Below are 19,071 nucleotides of genomic sequence, written 5' to 3'. Positions count from 1 at the left end.
TAGACAGAGGTGGACTTGCCCAAGTCAGAGAACTGTGGAGGGAAGCCTGCCATCCCCCAAGCCATCCAGAACCCCTACCTAGCCTATAGTTCCCACCAGCAGGATCTTGGTTCAGCTATGGATGAACCAAGTGAATCTAAGGACAGGAGGCATTATTCTTGACATGCACGGGAGCCTGGCAAGCACTGAAGGTCTCTGCCTCTGCCTCTCTGCCTCTCTGCCTCTCTGCCTCCCTGCCTCTCTGCCTCTCTGCCTCTCTGCCTCTCTGCCTCTCTGCCTCCCTGCCTCCCTGCCTCTCTGCCTCTCTGCCTCCCTGCCTCTCTGCCCCTCTCTGCCCCTCTCTCTGCCCCTCTCTCTGCCCCTCTCTCTGCCCCTCTATGCCCCTCTCTGCCCCTCTCTCTGCCCTTCTCTCTGCCCCTCTCTCTGCCCCTCTCTCTGCCCCTCTCTCTGCCCCTCTCTCTGCCCCTCTCTCTGCCCCTCTCTGCCCCTCTCTGCCTCTCTGCCTCTGCGCCTCTCTGCCTCTCTGCCTCTCCCTCTCCCTCTGCCTCTGCCTCTACTCCCTGCATTACCAGCGGGAAGCCTGGGGTTTGAAAACTCCAGAGGATGTCCCCATCACTCCTCTCTCCTATGAGGTCATCCTTAAAGGCAGCCCCTCTCTTGGCTGCTTATAACTTCTGAGCCTCATCTGAAGGATTCAGAGAGGGAGAGAGAGAGAAAGGACCAGGAAAAAGTGGTGTGTCTGAGGCTGGTTAGTGACCCCACTGTACCTGGTCTTTGAATTCTAATGATGAACCGTGTAAGTACCAGCTTGAAAGAAAATAGGCCCTGGACCCACATGATGGTAAATAAACCAAGTAGCACGATGTAATCTTTCTTAAGGTAGAGGAGGATGAGACAGGCAGCAGATGTCATCACATTGGCCTGGGGCTGGCAAGAGCTTCCAGGGACAAATGGTCGGGTAGTAGAACTGGGCTCTAGGCAGAGGACCTATATTTGCCTTAATGGGTGGATGGATGGGGCACTGATCTTCAACCTCTGTCTGAGGAGTCTCCTTTAAGCCCTGGTTCAAAGGAGAGATCTTACAGAAATCCCATGGCTGCTCCTTCATGCCGAACTGGCCTCTCCATCCTGTCTCTTTCTCCAGACCCCCCATGCTTCAGTGAGTCCTCAGCTCTGAGCCAGAGTCTGGTACCAAGGAGGCTCTTAATAGTTTGTGAGTTGAATACCTGAGTACAACCCCGGGTTGAGTGGCTTTTGTTTTATGCGGTTTATGCAGATGTAGCCTTGAGGTGGGGGAGGATGAGTCTGAACAGCTCAGAAAACTCTTAATTATCTGAGTTCTCTCAGGCAGCGTCTCCCAAAACAAGTCCCACAAAGAGCAGGCTTCATGAGGCGTTAATGGGTGCTATTTAATATAAGAGTCCTCTTGTCGAACACACCGGGGAAACAGGGCTCCGCAGGTTTCTTCACTGCTGGGGGATCTGAGGCTGTGGAATGTTCTGATGGGTTCTGACCCTTCAAGAGAACAGTCGAGGTTTATAAACTCATTACATCGTGCTACATGAGATTTTTATCTTACGATTTGAAAATAATGGTTGTGTAGCCAGCCTAGGGATGTAGCTCAGAGAGAAAACATTTGCCTAGCATGCCTGAAGGTCTGTGTTTAATCCCCAATCCCTCCAAAAAATGGTTGTGGGACAGAGGCACAACTCAGTGGTAGAGCATGTTCTTAGGATATGTGAGCCCCGAGTTCACTCCACAGCATCGGTTTTTTAAACAGTGGTCGATTAGGTATAACTTCATGTGACGAGGCCTAACATGTGCCACAGAAGTCTTTTTAATGTTTCTAGTGCCCACGGCAGTGTCCCCAGTGACCTCCTCATCACTGAAAAACACCTGACAGGAGCAAAGTGAGAAAGAAAAGCTCACTTGGCTCCCAGTTGGAACGGCTACAGTCCATCATGATGAAGAAGGTACTGAGCCTGGAACAGCTGGTCAGGTCGGGAAGCAGAGAGAGATGAATGCTGGTAGGATGGTAGGAAGGAGAGAGAGAGAGAGAGAGAGAGAGAGAGAGAGAGAGAGAGAGGAGACAGACAGAAGCACAGAGAGAGACACAGAGACAGAGAAAGCCACACACAGAGCCAGAGGTGACCAAGGGAGAGAGACAGAGAGAAGGAGAAAGGGATCCCAGAGCCCAGCCCATGGAGTGGTGCTGGGATCATTTAGAGTGGATATTCCCACCTCAGCTAATCTAGCAACCTCCTCAAAGGCATGCCTGGAGGTTTGCTTCCATGGCAATTCTAAATCTCGGTGAGTTGAAATCAAGATTTTTCACACTAGAACATAGGATTTCATCTGGAGATCCTGGAGAAGAATGAAGAAGGAAATGGTTTCCTGAGCATGATTCTTTGCCCCCTGGGAGAGTCCTGGCTGGTTTTGTGTGTCAATTTGACACAAGCTAGAGTTATCACAGAGAAAAGAGCCTCCTTTGAGGAAATGCCTCCATGAGATCCAGCTGTAAGGCATTTTCTCAATTAGTGATCAAGGGCCCTGCCCATTGTGGGTGGTGCCATCCCTGGGCTGGTGGTCCTGGGTCCTATAAGAAAGCAAGCTGAGCAAGCTAGAGGAAGCAAGCCAGTAAGTAACATCCCTTCATGGCCTCTGCATCAGCTCCTGCTTCCTGACCTGCTTGAGTTCCTGTCTTGACTTCCTTTAGTGATGAACAGCAATGTGGAAGTGTAAGCCGAATAAACCCTTTCCACCCCAACTTGCTTCTTTGTCATGATGTTTGTGCAGGAATAGAAACCCCGACTAAGACAGGGAAGCTCCTCCCTGGTCTAGGAGAATCTGTACTGAGGTTTTAGGTCATAAATTACCCGGGAAGACAAAGTGTTCATGCACTGGAGGTCATTAATTCCTTCTTCCCAAATGAACTGTAGTCTAGATGAACCTCAAAGGTCTGAAGACCTACTGTGATCAGGAGCGAATCTGAATGGCATGAACCACCCAGATGAAGTTGGGGCTGCCTCCGAATCATGGCTGGCCATTCCTCTATGATGGAAAGAAGTGTCATGTTGAACAGATCTGCAGCAGAGTCAAGATCCAAGTGTCACTTAGCTTCCACAAGGGACAACTCAGCATTCAGGGACCCCTCCTCCCTCACAGGAGTATGGATCCCTGATCCCCGATGATGGAAGCCCCAGCCTGCCCTCCTTTCTCTTGCCTGCGTCTTCCTGTTCTTCAGTTGTATCTGCATAATGCAAATGCAAGTTACGCTTGACTGCAACTGTGCAGAGTGATGGGTGAAACTCCTGGACCAAACTCATCATTAATCCATCATCAATCTTAGGCAAGTCAGAAGAGTAGAAAATGGAGGCTCAACAGACATGGCTGCCAGACATTGTATGGTGCCCCCAAAAGTCACTTAACTTTTGTGGGGCTCTAGCTTCTTATTTTTAAAGTGCGGATTGATCATATTTCCATTCCAGGGTGGTTGAAAGGTTGATATTTGAAAAATGTGAAATACAGTATCTAAAAACTAGCAAGTTACTCTACAGCCACACCTGCACCCCGGGCCATTCCCTTCCTTTTCCTTTAGGATCTCACTCTGAAATTCCTAACAGGGATTGAAAATTGGAACTGTGCAGTAGATTAGATCAAGAAGTTTTATTTTCCTTGATTGGATAGGCTTGCCTGGGGCATGCACTCTACAGTTTTGTATTATTGGGAAAGAGCTGATAAAGGGGCTTAGAAGCTCCAAGCCAGGGACTGTGCGGAAGCATCCTGGTAGGTGGTGTGGAGAATGCAGCCTCCCTAGGGAGGGTGTTGATTTGAGGCACCTGCAGAGCTGGGTCTGGGATAGCAGCTGATGTGGATGCCCCGTGGCTGGGCTTCCTTGATCTGCTCTCTGAAGAGGTGGAGAGACGCATCCTGTGCTGATAGAGTCAGCCCTGCAGACAGTTCAGGCATCCTTTAAGAGACTGCACAGTGGGGGAGACTTCCTTTAGCACACGAAGGAAGGATCTCTGCTGGGATAGGTAGGCGGCTGAGGTTGGACACTGGCTGTGATTAGCTACCCCCCTCCCACCCAACTGCTCCCTGTCCCCACAGAGACCAAAACTGTCTTTGTCTTCATGCCCCAGGCCCACTTCTGAAACAAGAGGAAGCTGTAGGCGTGGGCCTATCAATTGGGCTCACTGCACACTACAGATGGTTTCCCCCTGATGTCTTTCCTAAGCAGCACATGCTCAGGTGTCAAGGGTCAGGCCAACTCCATAGATTGTGATTTGTCAAGATACAATCTAGGCAGAACCCCTTAACCAAGGAAACTGGAGGCTTATGTTCCTCAGGTACCTCTGACAGATTCATCCAATGCCAACTCTAGATATCTATCTTACATACATGTGCACATACATAACTATGTACTATATACACATGTGGATACATATGTATACCCTATCTATGTAAATATACATTAACACTCTAAAAATATAGATACATATATATATACATATATATACATGTATATACATACATATATATACATATACATACATATATATACATATATATACATATACATACATATATACATATACATACATATATATACATATATGTATATAAACATGAGTGTGAAGTGGATGTAGATCTGCATTTTGTGTCATATCTACATGTGATAGAACCTTCTCATCAAACACTTAGCATGTAGCCTACATACCCAGCAGAATTCACGTCGGCAATGACATCTTCTCTCCGTTTTGACCGGGCTTTTGTTTGTTTGTTTCTGCCAATGCTAAATATCCCTAGAGTGGGAAATCCTCAGCGCAAGGTTTGCGCAGGTGGCTAAGGATGAGCAAGGGCTTCTCCTAAGCTTCTCCTGATTGGTTCTAAATCTACAACATTACATTTAATTTCCTTCTATTTGTCTTCTAATTATTTGTTTATTACTTTGCTGGCAAGGGAGGGGCGCATGTGGAGGGCAGAGGGCAGCTTTTAGGAGCTAGTTCTCTCCTACCATCCGAGTCCTGAGGATCCAGCTTAGGTCATCAGGCTCAGTGACAGATGCTAAGCCACCTTGCCAGCCTGCACAGCTTCCCTTGCTTAGATGCCACATGTGGGCTTGATGTAGCGTCTCCATCCTCTGCAGTTTTGGTGTGTTAGCTCCAACGGGCCTCTTCGAGCCCTTGGCTTTGTGCTCCTGCTGATGTTAACGATGAATGGGCAGCAGCAGCCTTGCTGGCTTCATTCCGCCCATCTCCTCCCAGGACGCATAAACTCACTGTTATACACCTACTGAGAACAGTTGGTCGGGCAGTTACGAATTCATTTCACTGCATCCTGATGTCACCACTTTTAAAACGAGTATCTGTGTGCCAATGTGAGAATTCAAAGCCTGAAAGCAGCCCAGACACACGGGACTTAATTTTTCTCCTTTCCTGTTCTCCTCCCAGATAAAATCCAATCAAAAGGATGTTGTCGTTCATTTGGAATGTTGCTGGCATCTTTGCTTCCAGTGGTCTGCTTGGGGAATTCTTGAGCCAGACTTAATTTTGATGTATATTTTTTTTTCTGTTTTGCATATGGTAGCCACAAACAATTTGTTGTGTAAATAAGTGCACAGTTTGTTGTGTAGAAGTACACATACATGTTCAGGCTAGAGGTCAACCTCAGGTTCTGTTCAGCTTGGGTTTTTTTTGGGGGGGAGGGGGATTGTGTTGTGGTAATTATTTTGAAAAGGCCGCTGGTCAAGCCGACTAAGCTGCAGCTGCTCTGCCTAGCTCAGCCGCCATGTTCCGTGGCCAGAGGCCACGTGCGTGTCGCAGCTAGAAATGGCCAGCCAGAAACACCAGCCCTGCTGCCCACGAGATGCCAGCATGGGAGATGGCTCTGCCAATCTTCCACACTGTCTCCAAAAGGCACTGTCCTGCCATCCACGCGGGCCTGGTAGAAAAATGAGACTCTAATGCTTAAAGATTAATCAAAGGTTTTATATGTTTGGCAATGTTCAACAACAATACGTCGATACAAAGAGAGTTTTTCCAAATTAGCTAACCTAAATAAAAGTTGTTACCTGCGACTGCTCTCCATAGCTGGGTGGCTCCCCATCCTCCTACATCTCTGCTCCCCCTAGCTCCTCCTCTTCCTCTCCTCCCACCTTAACTCCTCCTACAGGGTTGGGTACAGGCTCTCTCTTTCTCTTGGATCTAGGGCTCACCCATTAGTTTAGCCTGCTTGGCCAGAGAACCCCATGCATCACCCTACCTCTGCCTCCCCAGAACTAGAATTACATAATGCATGTCACTGTACCCGGCCTTTTATGTGGATTTCAGGAATCAAACTCACATTTTAGCTGTAAACACTTACTGACTGACCGAGCCATCTCCCTAAGCCAACAGCTTTTTTTTTTAGTCTGTGTACCCTGTATAATGTCTTTTAACTTTAACATCTAGCCATCTGCTTTTCTTCTGGAATCTCCAGCGTTTACTGTAATTTCTCCAAGGTTATTTTATTATTGGTGGCATCCATGCTCTACTTCAGGCCTTTATAAGATATCTCAGTCAGTGTGTCAAAAAGCAGAAGCAAGCAGCAATAAATCTGGACAATAGCACCTTTCAAGTATGTGGGGAGTCGTGTCTCCCACACGGTGTAAAGGTCAGGCAGTTGTCAGTCTGGGAATTCTTGGAAGATCAAACGATAGTCATGCTAATAGTGCCAGATATGGTTCCCATCTCTTGGTTCAGGTCAGGCCTTAATTCCATTCTTAAAGTGATGGCCCCATAACATTAATGCCACCGTTGTACCAGTAGGCATATCCCATAAGGCCAGTCACTTTGTAGCTCACAGGGCTCACATCTGAGTCTGACTGATGATAACCTGTCTCCCCCCAGTAGCAGCATGCATAGTACCTTCCAGCATCATGAAAGCTAGCCAGTAAGGATGGAGTTTCTGGGCCAGTCCCAGCTTCATCTTTCCATGTTCTATGATTCAAGTACATGATAGCCTCAGGAAATATAGATATGTTTTAGGGGAGTGAGAATGGATATAATCAAAATATATGCACTGTGTAAAATTCTCAAAGGATTAATAAAATACCTTTTGTTTTTTAAGGGAAAAAAATATCCTGGGCTCCATCTTCTCCTTTCTCATACAATCGGATTCATTTCTTTCAAAACATACAAACCATCTTACCTTAAAAAAAAAAGTAGCTTGTGTAACTATTGTGCAACTCTGTTAGTTTCAAACGAGAATGTAAGATGAAGCATTTTTATGTGTCCTTGAGTCTCAGAAGTAATCCCAAGAAATGGGGTTCAGATATATGGAGCTGGTGGCAGCGGATACAGCCAGAATGCTAATGACGGTCTGTGTAGAACAAAACTAGAGCTGGGCACGGCAGAGAGAACAAGATACATCCTCAGGCTCGCTGTGCCTCCTGGGTTTACCTGAGTGCCTGGGTCTCTCGAGTTTGCTGGGCAGATTGATAGCCATGGGACCAGGACTTCCCATGCACTTCTACCACTAGAAAAGCTAGACAGTAAGGATGGAGCTTGCAGGCTAGTAGCAGTCTGATCTCTCCACGGTCCATGACCTCCATAGCTGTCTGAGTTCTGCCCCTTCCCCAGTTCCTCTGGGGGTCGGGATTGTGCTTGACAGCTCCCCATTAAATGCCCTGATCCTTGCAACTCAGGGTACCAGAAACTATCCTCACCTTTTTGTGGCCCATCTGTTCCCCTTAAGCCTTGAGTTGACACCATTGTGCAAAATTTCTCAGACTTCATCTTGGCATGACATGAAGAGAAAGAAGGCTGGCTGCAACCTGGCACCCCAGCACCAACAAACTGCTAAGAGGAGCTGTGGGAGACAGGAGGTTCCCTTGCCTCCACTGTTTATCTCCTGGTGAAATACTGATACTTGTAAGAAAAGATGCCCTTATCCCCAAACATGTGTTGGTCGCTGCCTGACCTTAGGATAGCAACTCAGAGTAGCCATCAAGGCTTCGTATTGTTTTCCAGCCTGGATTTTTAGCATGCTGGGGTGAAAGTCAAATCCAGGGCGTGATAAATGAACCTGGATCGTAGGTTATTTATCATCTTGAAGGAACTGCCAAGGTCTAATTTTATTCAAGAGTCCTCCAGGGAGGTTAAAAACAAATCCTTTCTTCTCATTTTCTTCAGGTCAGGACTATAGACATTACAAAACCATAAATAAGTCCCCCTGTCCCAACACATCTAACAGCCATTTTATGATTCCTCACACTGCCACCAAGAGGGCTGTCTGTGTAGTCACAAGGCTCTGGCCTTAGGCTGCTGTGTGTGTGTGTGTATATGTGTATGTCTGTGTGTGTGTGTGTATGTCTGTGCATGTGCGCGTGCATGAGTGCACGCGCGTATGTGTGCACATGTGTGTGTGTGCATGTGTATGTGTGCATACATGTGTGTGCGTGTAACAGTCCAGAAGACAACCTTGGCTGTCATTCTTTAAGATAATTTTTTCTTCTTGTCCCAGATTTACTAGCCACAGTGTAACCATGTTCTCCCTCACACACCCGAGGTGGGTTTGAGTATGATCCAGCCTGTCCAGAGCAAGTCACCCCTCTCCACCCCTGGGGCTTGTTGTCATTGCTAATGGTGGTAGTGTTTGCTGGTGGTGGCCGTGTTTAATATTTATGAAGCCTCCCCAGGAAATGTTAGCTGTTGCCTTAACCTTAATGAGTTTCCAATTGAGGAGGCCGAGCAGCCGTGGCCCCCCTTATTTCCTGCGCTGCCTTTGTGTTGACATTCCCTGGCCCATAAGTTCTAGGTCTAACATGTTGCACACTTAGACTGGAGGCCGAGCTGGAGGATGAATTGCACATGGTGAAAAGACCCAAGGGCGGGACCTGAGCTGTCGCCTCACGGCAGCACACAAAGGAGGCACTGAGCCCTGGGTGACTGTGGGCCCTGACATTGTTCATGTGGGAAGCCACCCGTGGGGACTATTCCTGAGCAGTGTGAGCCCCATGTAGAGTCCAGAGGTGGAATATGACAGCTTTCTAGTCCCCATCCCTGGTCCCACCACACTCTCTTTCTCACTTTTTACAAGTTCTTTGAGAATTTTGTACAGTCCATTTTGATGCTATTGACCTCACCCCTCCACCGCCCCCAGATCAACCCCACCTTCCCTACCCACCCAGCATTTTGTGTCTCCCCCATCCCCATTTTAAAAACCCATTGGATGTGCCGCCCATATACTCTTGGATGTGTGGTCTTCATTGGAGAGTGGTCCCCACTAGGGACCACACCCCTAAAGAAAACTGTTCCTCCTTCTCCTATCAGCTATCAACTGCCAATAGCTCTTTAGCTAGGGTGGGACTTCATGCCTCCCCCCACACACACACACATATGTCTACCCAACCCTCCACCCCTGCCTACACTCATACATGCTGGGATTTTGTAGCTCTTGTCCATGCCTCCATCACTGTGAGCTGATTTATGCAGTTTCTCTGAAGTTTCCTAACAGCCAGCCACTACTTGTGGCTCTTACAACCCATCTTTCTTGACCCCTCTCTCACCATGTTCCCTGAGCCTCAGTAAGGATACCGTAGCGGCAAGGGACAGGCAGACAGCCTCATCCTGGTCCCAGAGGAAGGCTGTGGTGGCTACAGCAGCTTCAATCTTGGTGCTCAGTCTGTCCCTCCAAAGGGCCTCCCCTGCGGCCAGCCATCCTTACTGGTCCAGGCAGTTTATCTCCTCTTTGTTTGGGGCTAATAGCAGACACTTACTAATGATATTCCAGGCACGTGGGCATCTTGTCTTAATTACCTTCCTCATTTGCATCTTTGGTGGAACACCTGGGGGAAGAGATCTCGTTTTAACTCCCTCCCTTTCCCACCAGCAGTCCCCTCCCTCCATCTGTTGATTCTCTGATTTACGCTCTTTCTGCGTGTGTAATCTAGCTTGGCTTCTCATCCCTCCGACTCCTGCAGATCATTTGCCATCTTTGAGCACAGCAACAAAACCTTTTTCTCCCTTATTACCTATCTCTCTCCCTTGTTTGGTCCCACGGGAACCCGAGCTAGCATTGTGTCTCCCTTCCTTGGGTCTGCCTGAGAACAGTAAGGAAGGACCTGCCATTCTGGAAACCATCCCAGAAAGTTGTCTCTCTAGTGGACGGCCCCCTGCTGGTGGTCTGCCTTAGGTGTCTAGCATGCTGGGGGGTGAAGCGCTCTGTCTGCAGGGAATGGAGCTGTAGAAGCTGGTGTTTGCTGCCCAAGCAGCCACGCCACATCCGCTGGAAAACAAAACAAACAAAACAAAAAACAACCCATGAGCCCAGGCAGCAAACTGGGTATCAAATGGCATTCTGGGAATGCTAACAGATGGTGATGTGGCTTCCAGGCCAGTCCCCACCCCTCCACAGCTGGGTCACTTTGCTCATCCTTTTTGTCCCACCCCAATGCATCAGTGAGGTTGCATACGTCTAAGTGCTGGGGCTGTGTGCTGAACCACTCTCTTAGGGGGTTGGTAATTCTGCTTATTAACTTATGTGCCGTTGCTTTAGGCTGCTCTGTGATTTACATTAAAATGACTAATTAGAAAAAGAACCATTAACAGAGGAACCAAACAGCTGTTGTTTATGGCTTTAAAGAACAATATCCCCTTGCTGTCCCCCAAAGGAAAATATGCAAGACTGGGGTCAATAAAGGCGTAGTCCCCTTCCCGGCTTTGGACACCTGTCCCAACTGGCCAGAGATCATGGGGAAGATCCCTGTCCCAAAAATCCAGTGTTACCCATGGGAATGGGTTGAGTATCTCAGCCGTGTTGGTGTACCCTCTGGCAGAGGACAGCAGCCTAGTAAGTTCTGGGTGGCATGAAGTTGAAGGCTGGCTTGGATGCCCTCCAGCTTGGTTTTCTTGGGGGTATGGTGTGGGCAACTCTGCAGAAAGAGGCTACCCAGAACTTTGGCCATCCCCACCGCAGCTTGCCTGAGTAGCGTCTGACATCGTGGTAGTAAGTCCATCCATTCCTGTCCCATGTGGGAGCTTCAGACACATCAGGAAGATATTAATATCCCGTATGTCTGGCCCCTCTGCCTGATATTATGGCTTCCGATCCAGGTGGGAACATCTGGAAAAGAGGAGGTAGAACAGACAGCTGAGGGGGCCCAAGCTCTGTCTCTCAGAACCATAACTTAGCTAAGCCAGCCCCCTGTCACCTTTGTCTGCTCCAGAGCCTGGAGATGACAATCCCTGACATAATTCACATATAAGCCTGGCATACCGAGAGTCATCAGCCCCCCACTTCAAGGAAAAGAACCCCAGAGGGTGAGGATTTTGAAACAATGCCCTAGTGGGGAAACCATTATCATCATGGAAGAAACACTTGACAAGTGAGGAACTGGAACTGTAGACCTTTGTGAGCCACCATGCGGGTACTGGGAATCAACCCGGGGTCCTTTGCAAGAGCAACAAGTGCTCTAAACAGCTGAACCATCTCTCTAGCCCCATGAATGAAGTTTTAATGAACTCGGTTTTGAGGGCTAGGTGTACAGCTCACGGGTAGAGGGCTTGCCCAGCCCTGGCAGGACTCTGGATTCCATCCTCAACAGTTAAAAAAAAAAAAAAATCAATATGGATGAATCTGGTGGCCTCGGCCTTGACTTAGCCGCCTTCCTTCTACCCTCCAGCTTGTGGGAAGAAGTGACTTGTCAACTTCTGTGGCCTGCTGTTATGTATAGGATGTGTTCTGGGGATCCAAGACTGAGAAGCCCCCATGTAGCTATGTGGTCTTAGGAAGAAACCCTCCCTTCCAAACATGTGACTTCAGAAGCTAGGAATGACCCAGGCATCACTCCAGCTGGGAACTCCAGATTTCCTCTACTTTGAAAGGTCCTAGAACTCCGAACTCTAGGGTTAAGATATTTGGTAAGAAGCAGAATTCCAAATTCTCAACCAAGTGGCTTACGACGACACAGGGACCATGTAAGAGACTCACACATGAAAGGGGCCCAAAGAGAGAAGTGAGGCCCCAAGGAGCCATTAATGTCTTAGCAGGGTTGTTGGGCTCCAACACCCCCCACCCCAGGATAGCATCTTGCTGAACCTACTGGTTCTTAAGTGGACTCTGTCCCTCTAATGGGACAGCCCAGCCTACTTAATCTGTGTGCTTCTAGGGCCCCATTGTTCTGTTCCTGTGTCTTTGACCCCCCCCCCAACTGAACAGAGCTCAAAGAAAGAAACAAGACATCCACAGGAACAGTGAATCCTGAAGAAGCACCAGCTACTCTCGCTCACTAGATAGTGCCTTTCTCATTCAAATAAGATAAAATGTTCCAGTGTAGCCCAAAAGGTCCTTGGTTTTGACCCAGACAAGTACTGGGAATTCTTCCTTCCTGGACCCCAGGAGCTTCACCTCCTCCACCAGGGGCTGTTACCATTGATACCGGTTCTTGCTCTGGCCCAGGAGATACAAGTGCAATAACATCAGGGAGAATAACATAAAGGAAGGGTTCTAGCTTTCTGCTTGCTCCTTGCACAGATGCAGTTCAGAGGTACAGTCTACCATGGTGGAGGAGGCATGCTGGCAGGAGCCTGAGGCAGCTGGTTACATGACGCCCTCAGTCAGAAAGCAGAGGGAGACGAAGGCATATGCTCTGGCGGCTTTCTCTTTTTCATTCTGAGACCCCATGGAAATGCGCAGCCCAGATTTAGGGTGGCGCCCAGATTTGGGTGGCCCTTTCCATCTTGATTAACTTAATTGAAATACTGTCTCTGTTCTGGGCATGGCAGCTCAGGCATTTATCTGTGAGTTTCAGAACGGCTGGGACTACATAGAGAGACATTGTCTTAAAAATGAAAGAAGGAGGAGGAGGAAGAGAAGAAATAATGCCTTACAGATATACCCAGAGATTTATTTCCATGGGAAATTTAAATCCTATCATGTTGCATGTTGGCCGTCAATATTCTCCCCCCACTCTCTTACACACACACACACACACACACATACACACACACACACACACACATCAAAGAGGAGGCAGACTGGAGTTTTTGAGGGTAGATTACAGATACCACCGTTACATTGACTTTCTGTTACTTGCAGCCTAAAGCAGCCCTACCAGATACAATGATGGCAATCTGTGTTCCTCGTCAGAAATGATTCCTAATCTCTGTGTCTTGTGTCTATTTCAGAGGGTCTTGCTGTTGGTGTAGGATTTGGAGCAGTAGAAAAGACCGCATCTGCCACCTTCGAGAGTGCCAGGTAAGCCATGGGGCCTGGAGTGTGGGCCTCACGCCTCTCGGGTCTCTGCTCTTGGTACCTGGGCCAGCTGCCGGCACAGGGTTGCTAAGCATCCTCAGCGCATCATGGCAAGAGTAATGAGGCTAGAGGAAGTCCGTGTGTGAGTGAAGTACTCAGTCAGGTGAGTGGGCTTGTGCCATCGTACCCACAGAAGGCAGCTCGCAGGTACTCTGTAAATGAAGCCAAGATATAGCTGCATACTGTACCTAAGCGCGTGAAACGTATGAAGACTAAGGAGAAGGGTTGGGAAGGGTGGCGATCGATCAGTGCTCTGTATGGCTCCTTCCTTCCGGAAGTCTTTTTCTCCCGTCGTTGCAGTTTCCTGGTCTCCCCATTTTTAGACTCTCTTCCCAGAAGGCTCCCTCACCTGTTTCTCACACATCGACCCTGTCTTAAATGTCATCGTCCAGAAGTCTGTCCCTGGAGCGTCCTCTCTTTTCATGCCATGCACACTCCCCAGGCATCCTCCTCCATTCCCGTGACCTGTTTTCCATCCACTTGCTAGTGATGTCCACATCCAGCTCCAGCCAAAACCTGAGCTCCTTCCTACAGGACCGCCTGCCTTCAGATACCTCTGCACATGCGTTTCATAGCTCTCCACGCTCAGCACCCCAAATCTGAGCTTTACTGTCACCGTCTCTGTCCTTGGGCTTTGTCCCTCCTTCAGGGCCACCTTCTACCTTCTCGCTGTCTACCAGCCAAGCTAAGACCACTGTCATTGTCGTCATCGGATTTTCCCTCTTCTTTAGAGCATCAGGCCTTCTTCCTCTCACCTAAATCCATTCACATGATGTCCTTCAGACCTCTTGTGATAAGAGCCACAAAGCCCACGTACACTCACAAAGCTGTGACCACTCCGTCCTCCAGGCTGAAGGCCAGCAGGACGGAGCCTCTCATCCAAGGGCCACAATCTCGGCTGCCTCTAGGGGACCAGGGTTACAAGGACAAGTGGGAACAAGGGGATGGAGATAGCTGGGGGTGGTGAGCATCGAGAGAGTTTAAGGTACTCACTGTGGTTGAAAACTTAAGGACTGGAGAAGTAGCTCAGTCCCTAAAACACCCCCTGTACAAGAATGAAGATCTGACTCCGGTCCCCAGAACCTGTAGAGCAGAGAAGCTGGGCAATGTGGTACATACTGGTAATCCTGGTTCTAAGGAGGCGGAGACAGGAGGATCCCTGGGGCTAGCCCACCAGCCAGCCTAAGGCCAATGAGACCAATGAGGAAGGAAGGGAGGGAGGGAAGAAGGGAGGGAGGAAGGGCAGGCTTTTAGAATGTAAGGAATATCACCCCCCCACACACACATACACACACACACAAAAAAAAAGAACCAAGGGCTAATAATGACATCCCACAGACTGCCCTGCTCCCATGTCCCCTGGGCATAATCAAATTGGACTTGACTTCATCAGACCATGAGAACCTCCAGGGTCAAACAGTGTCCCTGGGTCTGAGAGCCCTGGGGAGCTGACCTTATGAGAATTCAAAGGCCAACTCTCCCAGAACATGGGAGACCACATGTGCCCCCATGAGGTCATGTGTCTGTAAATGACAGCCAAGCCCCAGGCACTGTCCTCATAGGCCAGGCTCTGTCTGGTGGCCCCACGCTTCCATGACATCTTGATATCAACTCCAATATCCCTCTCATGAGAAGAAAGGTCATGGCCAGCGAGAGTATGTCCCTTTGGCTGCCACAGTTGTAGGGAGGAGAGCTTGATGAACCGCAGGTGGAAAGGCGATACCTGTGATCTTCGATGCTGTAGAGGCCAAAGCAAGGCCACAGTCAGGCCTCTTGAGTGCTTGTTTATGCAGTGAGGTCGAGGGAGACGACTTCTGGTTGTCTCCTCGTGTGGGCCCTGTTGAGCCACTGCCACCTGTGGAGTCTAATGAAGAGGGCTGCAGGAACATCCTCATGCCATGAGACCCTCCAAGGCCCCACCTTGGATTGCCACCTGCAGCTTTCGAATGGTTACAGTAGGTCCACCCCCCCACACACACACACTTGTTAGTTCTCTCTTTGTAAAGAAAGGAGACTGTAGTCAACTGTAAGACAGTAAACACAACCATGCTTCTTAGAGGAGCTGCTGGGGAAATCAAGATGTCTCCAGTGTTGGACAGGGCAGCAGGAGGTGGACTGTGGTGGCCGGGAGTTACAACACTGAGGTGGGGACTCTGCACCTGCTTCCTGTCTGTCCCCAGGCTCTGGGCTCACCCAGTGCTTCATCTAGGGTCTCCTGGAAGCTGCACATGCTAAGTCCAAGCTTTCTTGTTCTACATTCGTTCTCATTCACTCATTCATTCATTCACTCATCCATGTGTACCTCAGAGAGCACCAGTGCATCCCCCACACTATTCCAGCTGCTGAAAAGAACATAGTTTATGTAAAAACCTTCTAAGAGGCATGGAAGTTACTCCGGTCCTTTCAGTAACAGGGTAAACTCAGCTGGTATGGATGGTCCTTCTCAAAGAAACCAAAGAAAACCAATAGTGTCCATGGACTAGTAAAGGGGACTCTAAAGCCACACTGCTGAGTGGCCGCTGAGCCGGGGAGAGGATCAGTGCCTCCAGACATGGCCTTTCCCATGGGGTTGGAAGCTAAGACAGTCCAGGTATACAGATCAGGACCTGGGCCTGCATATATTAGGGTCTATAAAATGTTCCATAGTCTGTGAGCTTGCCTGGGGAATGTCCTCTTTCCAGGACCTCAGATGGAGAGTGGGGTATTAAGCAGAGTAAAATATCTCTAAGTATCAAAACCTCAGACCTGCACTGCCCAAGGCTGCAGAATACAAATTATATACTCCATCTTATCCTGGAAGCCAGGGATAGATAAGCCACAAATCCACGATGCCTCAAGGTAGACACTTAAGTATAGATAAGAACAAAGTGAAGGGACTGGAGATGGCTCAGTGGTAACAGCACACTTCCTGCTTGTCGAGGGGACCAGAGTTCAGTTTGGTTCCTAGCGCCCATATCAGGTGGCTCACCACTGCTCATGACTCCAGCTCTGTAGAACTCAGGGAGCTCTTCTGGCCTCTGTAAGTACTCATCCACCCACCTACACACACATACACACACTCACACACTCACCACAAGTAATGGTAATAATTGTAACAACAATAATACAGTTGCTTGAAAAAGCACACTAAAACAAAAATAAATATAGACAACATCAGTTACGAGAATAAATTACCACCAAGTTTTATATCTCATCTGCAAAAGTACAGGTATAAAAGACATCAAACTGTTATGACCAGCCACCTCCAAATTCTCCGTATTATCAGAATCAGAGACTACGGGAGACACAGTCCAGGTCAGGCCAGAGAGTTTGTATCTAAGGTTGGGATCCCAGAGACATCAGGGGAAGTTGATAAACCTAAATCTTCATGCCTTGTAGTTCACAGGATTGCCTCACTGAGAAAAACCTACCCTTTTATGTAGACACTGAGAACTGGAGGACTGAGGGTGCCGAGGAGATGGCTCTCTGTTGAAAGTGCTTGCCGTGTAAGGAGGACAACCTGAGTTCAGATCCCAGGCGTCTACATAAAGAGCAGGGCACAGTGCCACATGCCTGTCATCCCAGACTTGAGGGCTGGAGTCAGCCAGTGTAGCAGACAGTGAGAGATATAGGTTCAGTGAGAGACTCTGTCTTAAAAATAAATAAATAAAGTGGAGAGCGACTGAGGAAAGCATCTGAAACCCACCTCGTACCTCCATGCCTGCAGACACACAAAAGACTTTGCTACTAGACAGGAGGCTTGTGGCGCGGATCTGTCCGCTCTTGGAACTTCTCCACATAGCGAAAGACAACCTAAAGTAAATGGTCTGCGGTTGCAACCATGAGCGTGCTCTTTAACATTCAGTGAAAAAACAGAAATACAAGAAGGCAGTAGTTTTACAGCCAAACAGGAAGGTCTGAACAAACCCAAACAGGGAAGTCTGAAAAGACACCGTGCACACACTAGTAAAAAAAAAAAAAAAAAAAACTACAGCTTCAGCAGCAGTGAGCCCTGAGGTGAGGAGCCACAGAAGGAACAGAGGCGAAGCTTATGAAATGAGAGCAGCCTCCAGGAAGATGTGATAGGCGTGCGTTTGTATGCCCCTGGCAGCATGAGCTCTGCGTTTAGAAGCAAAACGGTCTGAGCTATGAGGAGAGAAACTGCATCCGAAGTCCTGCGGGGAGCAGTGTCTCCTTCTAAGGCTTGTTAAGAACATGGCTGAGAAGTGAATGGAATGGAGAACAGACACTGTAGACTTTTATATCCTGGCTAATCCCTTTAAAAAAAGAAAACCTGAGTGTATTTTTGTGTGTGTCAGTAAAGGCATGTGCATGACATAGCATGTCCCTGGAGGTCGGAGGTCAACCTCATGGGTCAGTCCTTGTTGTATGACAAAACTTTTCCTGGAGAGATACAACATGTCTATTCACCCCAGTGAGGGAGCCCACAGCAGACCCCAAAGTACAAATACTACCAAAGTTCAACTTGGTGAATCAATGAGTCTTATTGGGGTCACTTTTAATAAAAGCTGAGCTTTTATTACTTATACTGTCAGAGAGGGGCTTAGTGAATCTGGTCAGTTTTAGGAACTTCCTGCAGCTATTTCGAGTTGTTTACCTTCCTGTTTCAGGAGCTTCCTTGCCAGGATGGAATATTTCAGTCTCTAAGGAAACCATTAAACAGTTCCATCCTTACCCTTTGAGACAGTCTCTTGTTTGTCTTTGTCACTGCATACACTGGGCTAACCTGCTTACAAGCTTCCAGGACTCTGCCATCTCCACCTTCCATCCCACCAGAGTTATGCTGGGATTATGAATGTGCTACTATATCTGGCTGTATGTATGTTCTGAGGAGTCAAACCCAGGTCTTCAATGATTGTACAGCCAGCACTCCCCCTGCCCACGTCCCTGCCCCAGCTCTTTCCATGTCCTTTTCAAGCACACATGCTTGATTGATGCCGTGCCACAGACTCATTATCGTTCAGGCCATTATCATCCTGGCTGCATTCTCAGACTTGAGCGTGATACGGTCGATCATCATTAGCAGAAGCAGCAGACAACGTAATTTGTGAGTGGGCATTTAAAACCAGAAGCAGCATTAAGATCAGCATAATCTCAGCTGCAGGGGAGCGATGGAAACCAGACCATCTAAGAAAACTCAGAACAGGGTGAACCTTTTACATTTGTACTGTGAAGGTCAGCCAAGCGTAAGGGCAGCCAGCTGGGGATGGTGGCACTGGAGAACTCCTGGGAATCCCCCAAAGTGTTCTCAAGGCCGATGGACAGAGTCTATCAAGATAGACTCCCCTAGTGCTCCGAGGAGGAAAGCTGAAAGGATTCCTTGGGAAGCAGGTTAAAGACAAAGCATATCCCTCACACAGTGCACTGGTCCCCACCCAGCCTTGTGCAGACTCAGGACGGGGCTCCAGAGCCACTAGGATAAACCGGGCAGAGAGATGAATACAGACCACTAGTATTCTTAGTTTAGGAGGGACAGTTGAAGATCAGGTAGCAGGGGGAGCCACGTGCAAATCACGTGACAGTGATAGGAGAAAGGGAGGGAGGGGCTGCCGTGAAGGGGGTGGGGAGTATTCAGCACAGGCAGACAGCCACCCTACAACAGAGATTGCAAATGGTCTGTCCCTCTCTGAGGATGCTGGCAGTTCTCAGCCACCCACTCCAGGAAGCAACTGACATTCTACAGAGGTCTGTGTTGCTGATCCAGATGCCAGTGAAGATAGATTTGGGGTGTGTGTGTGTGTGTGTGTGTGTGTGTGTGTGTGTGTGTGTGTGTGT

General features: G+C 48.5%; 1 protein-coding gene across 3 annotated transcripts in view; it reads left to right on the top strand.

Moving 5' to 3' along the window:
• Positions 1–19,071, top strand: part of Slc39a11 (solute carrier family 39 member 11) — a 416,305-nt gene that overhangs the window by 342,494 nt on the left and 54,740 nt on the right. For all 3 annotated transcript variants that reach the window (XM_028761255.1, XM_028761256.1, XM_028761254.1), the window contains exon 7: positions 13,170–13,239. In XM_028761255.1, the coding sequence (XP_028617088.1) occupies positions 13,170–13,239 (70 nt within the window). The remainder of the gene's footprint in view (positions 1–13,169; positions 13,240–19,071) is intronic.

The sequence above is a fragment of the Grammomys surdaster genome, unplaced genomic scaffold (assembly GCF_004785775.1).
Source record: "Grammomys surdaster isolate TR1022 unplaced genomic scaffold, NIH_TR_1.0 126906, whole genome shotgun sequence".
NCBI lineage: Eukaryota > Metazoa > Chordata > Mammalia > Rodentia > Muridae > Grammomys > Grammomys surdaster.
This window is presented reverse-complemented; position numbering and strand designations above follow the sequence as displayed.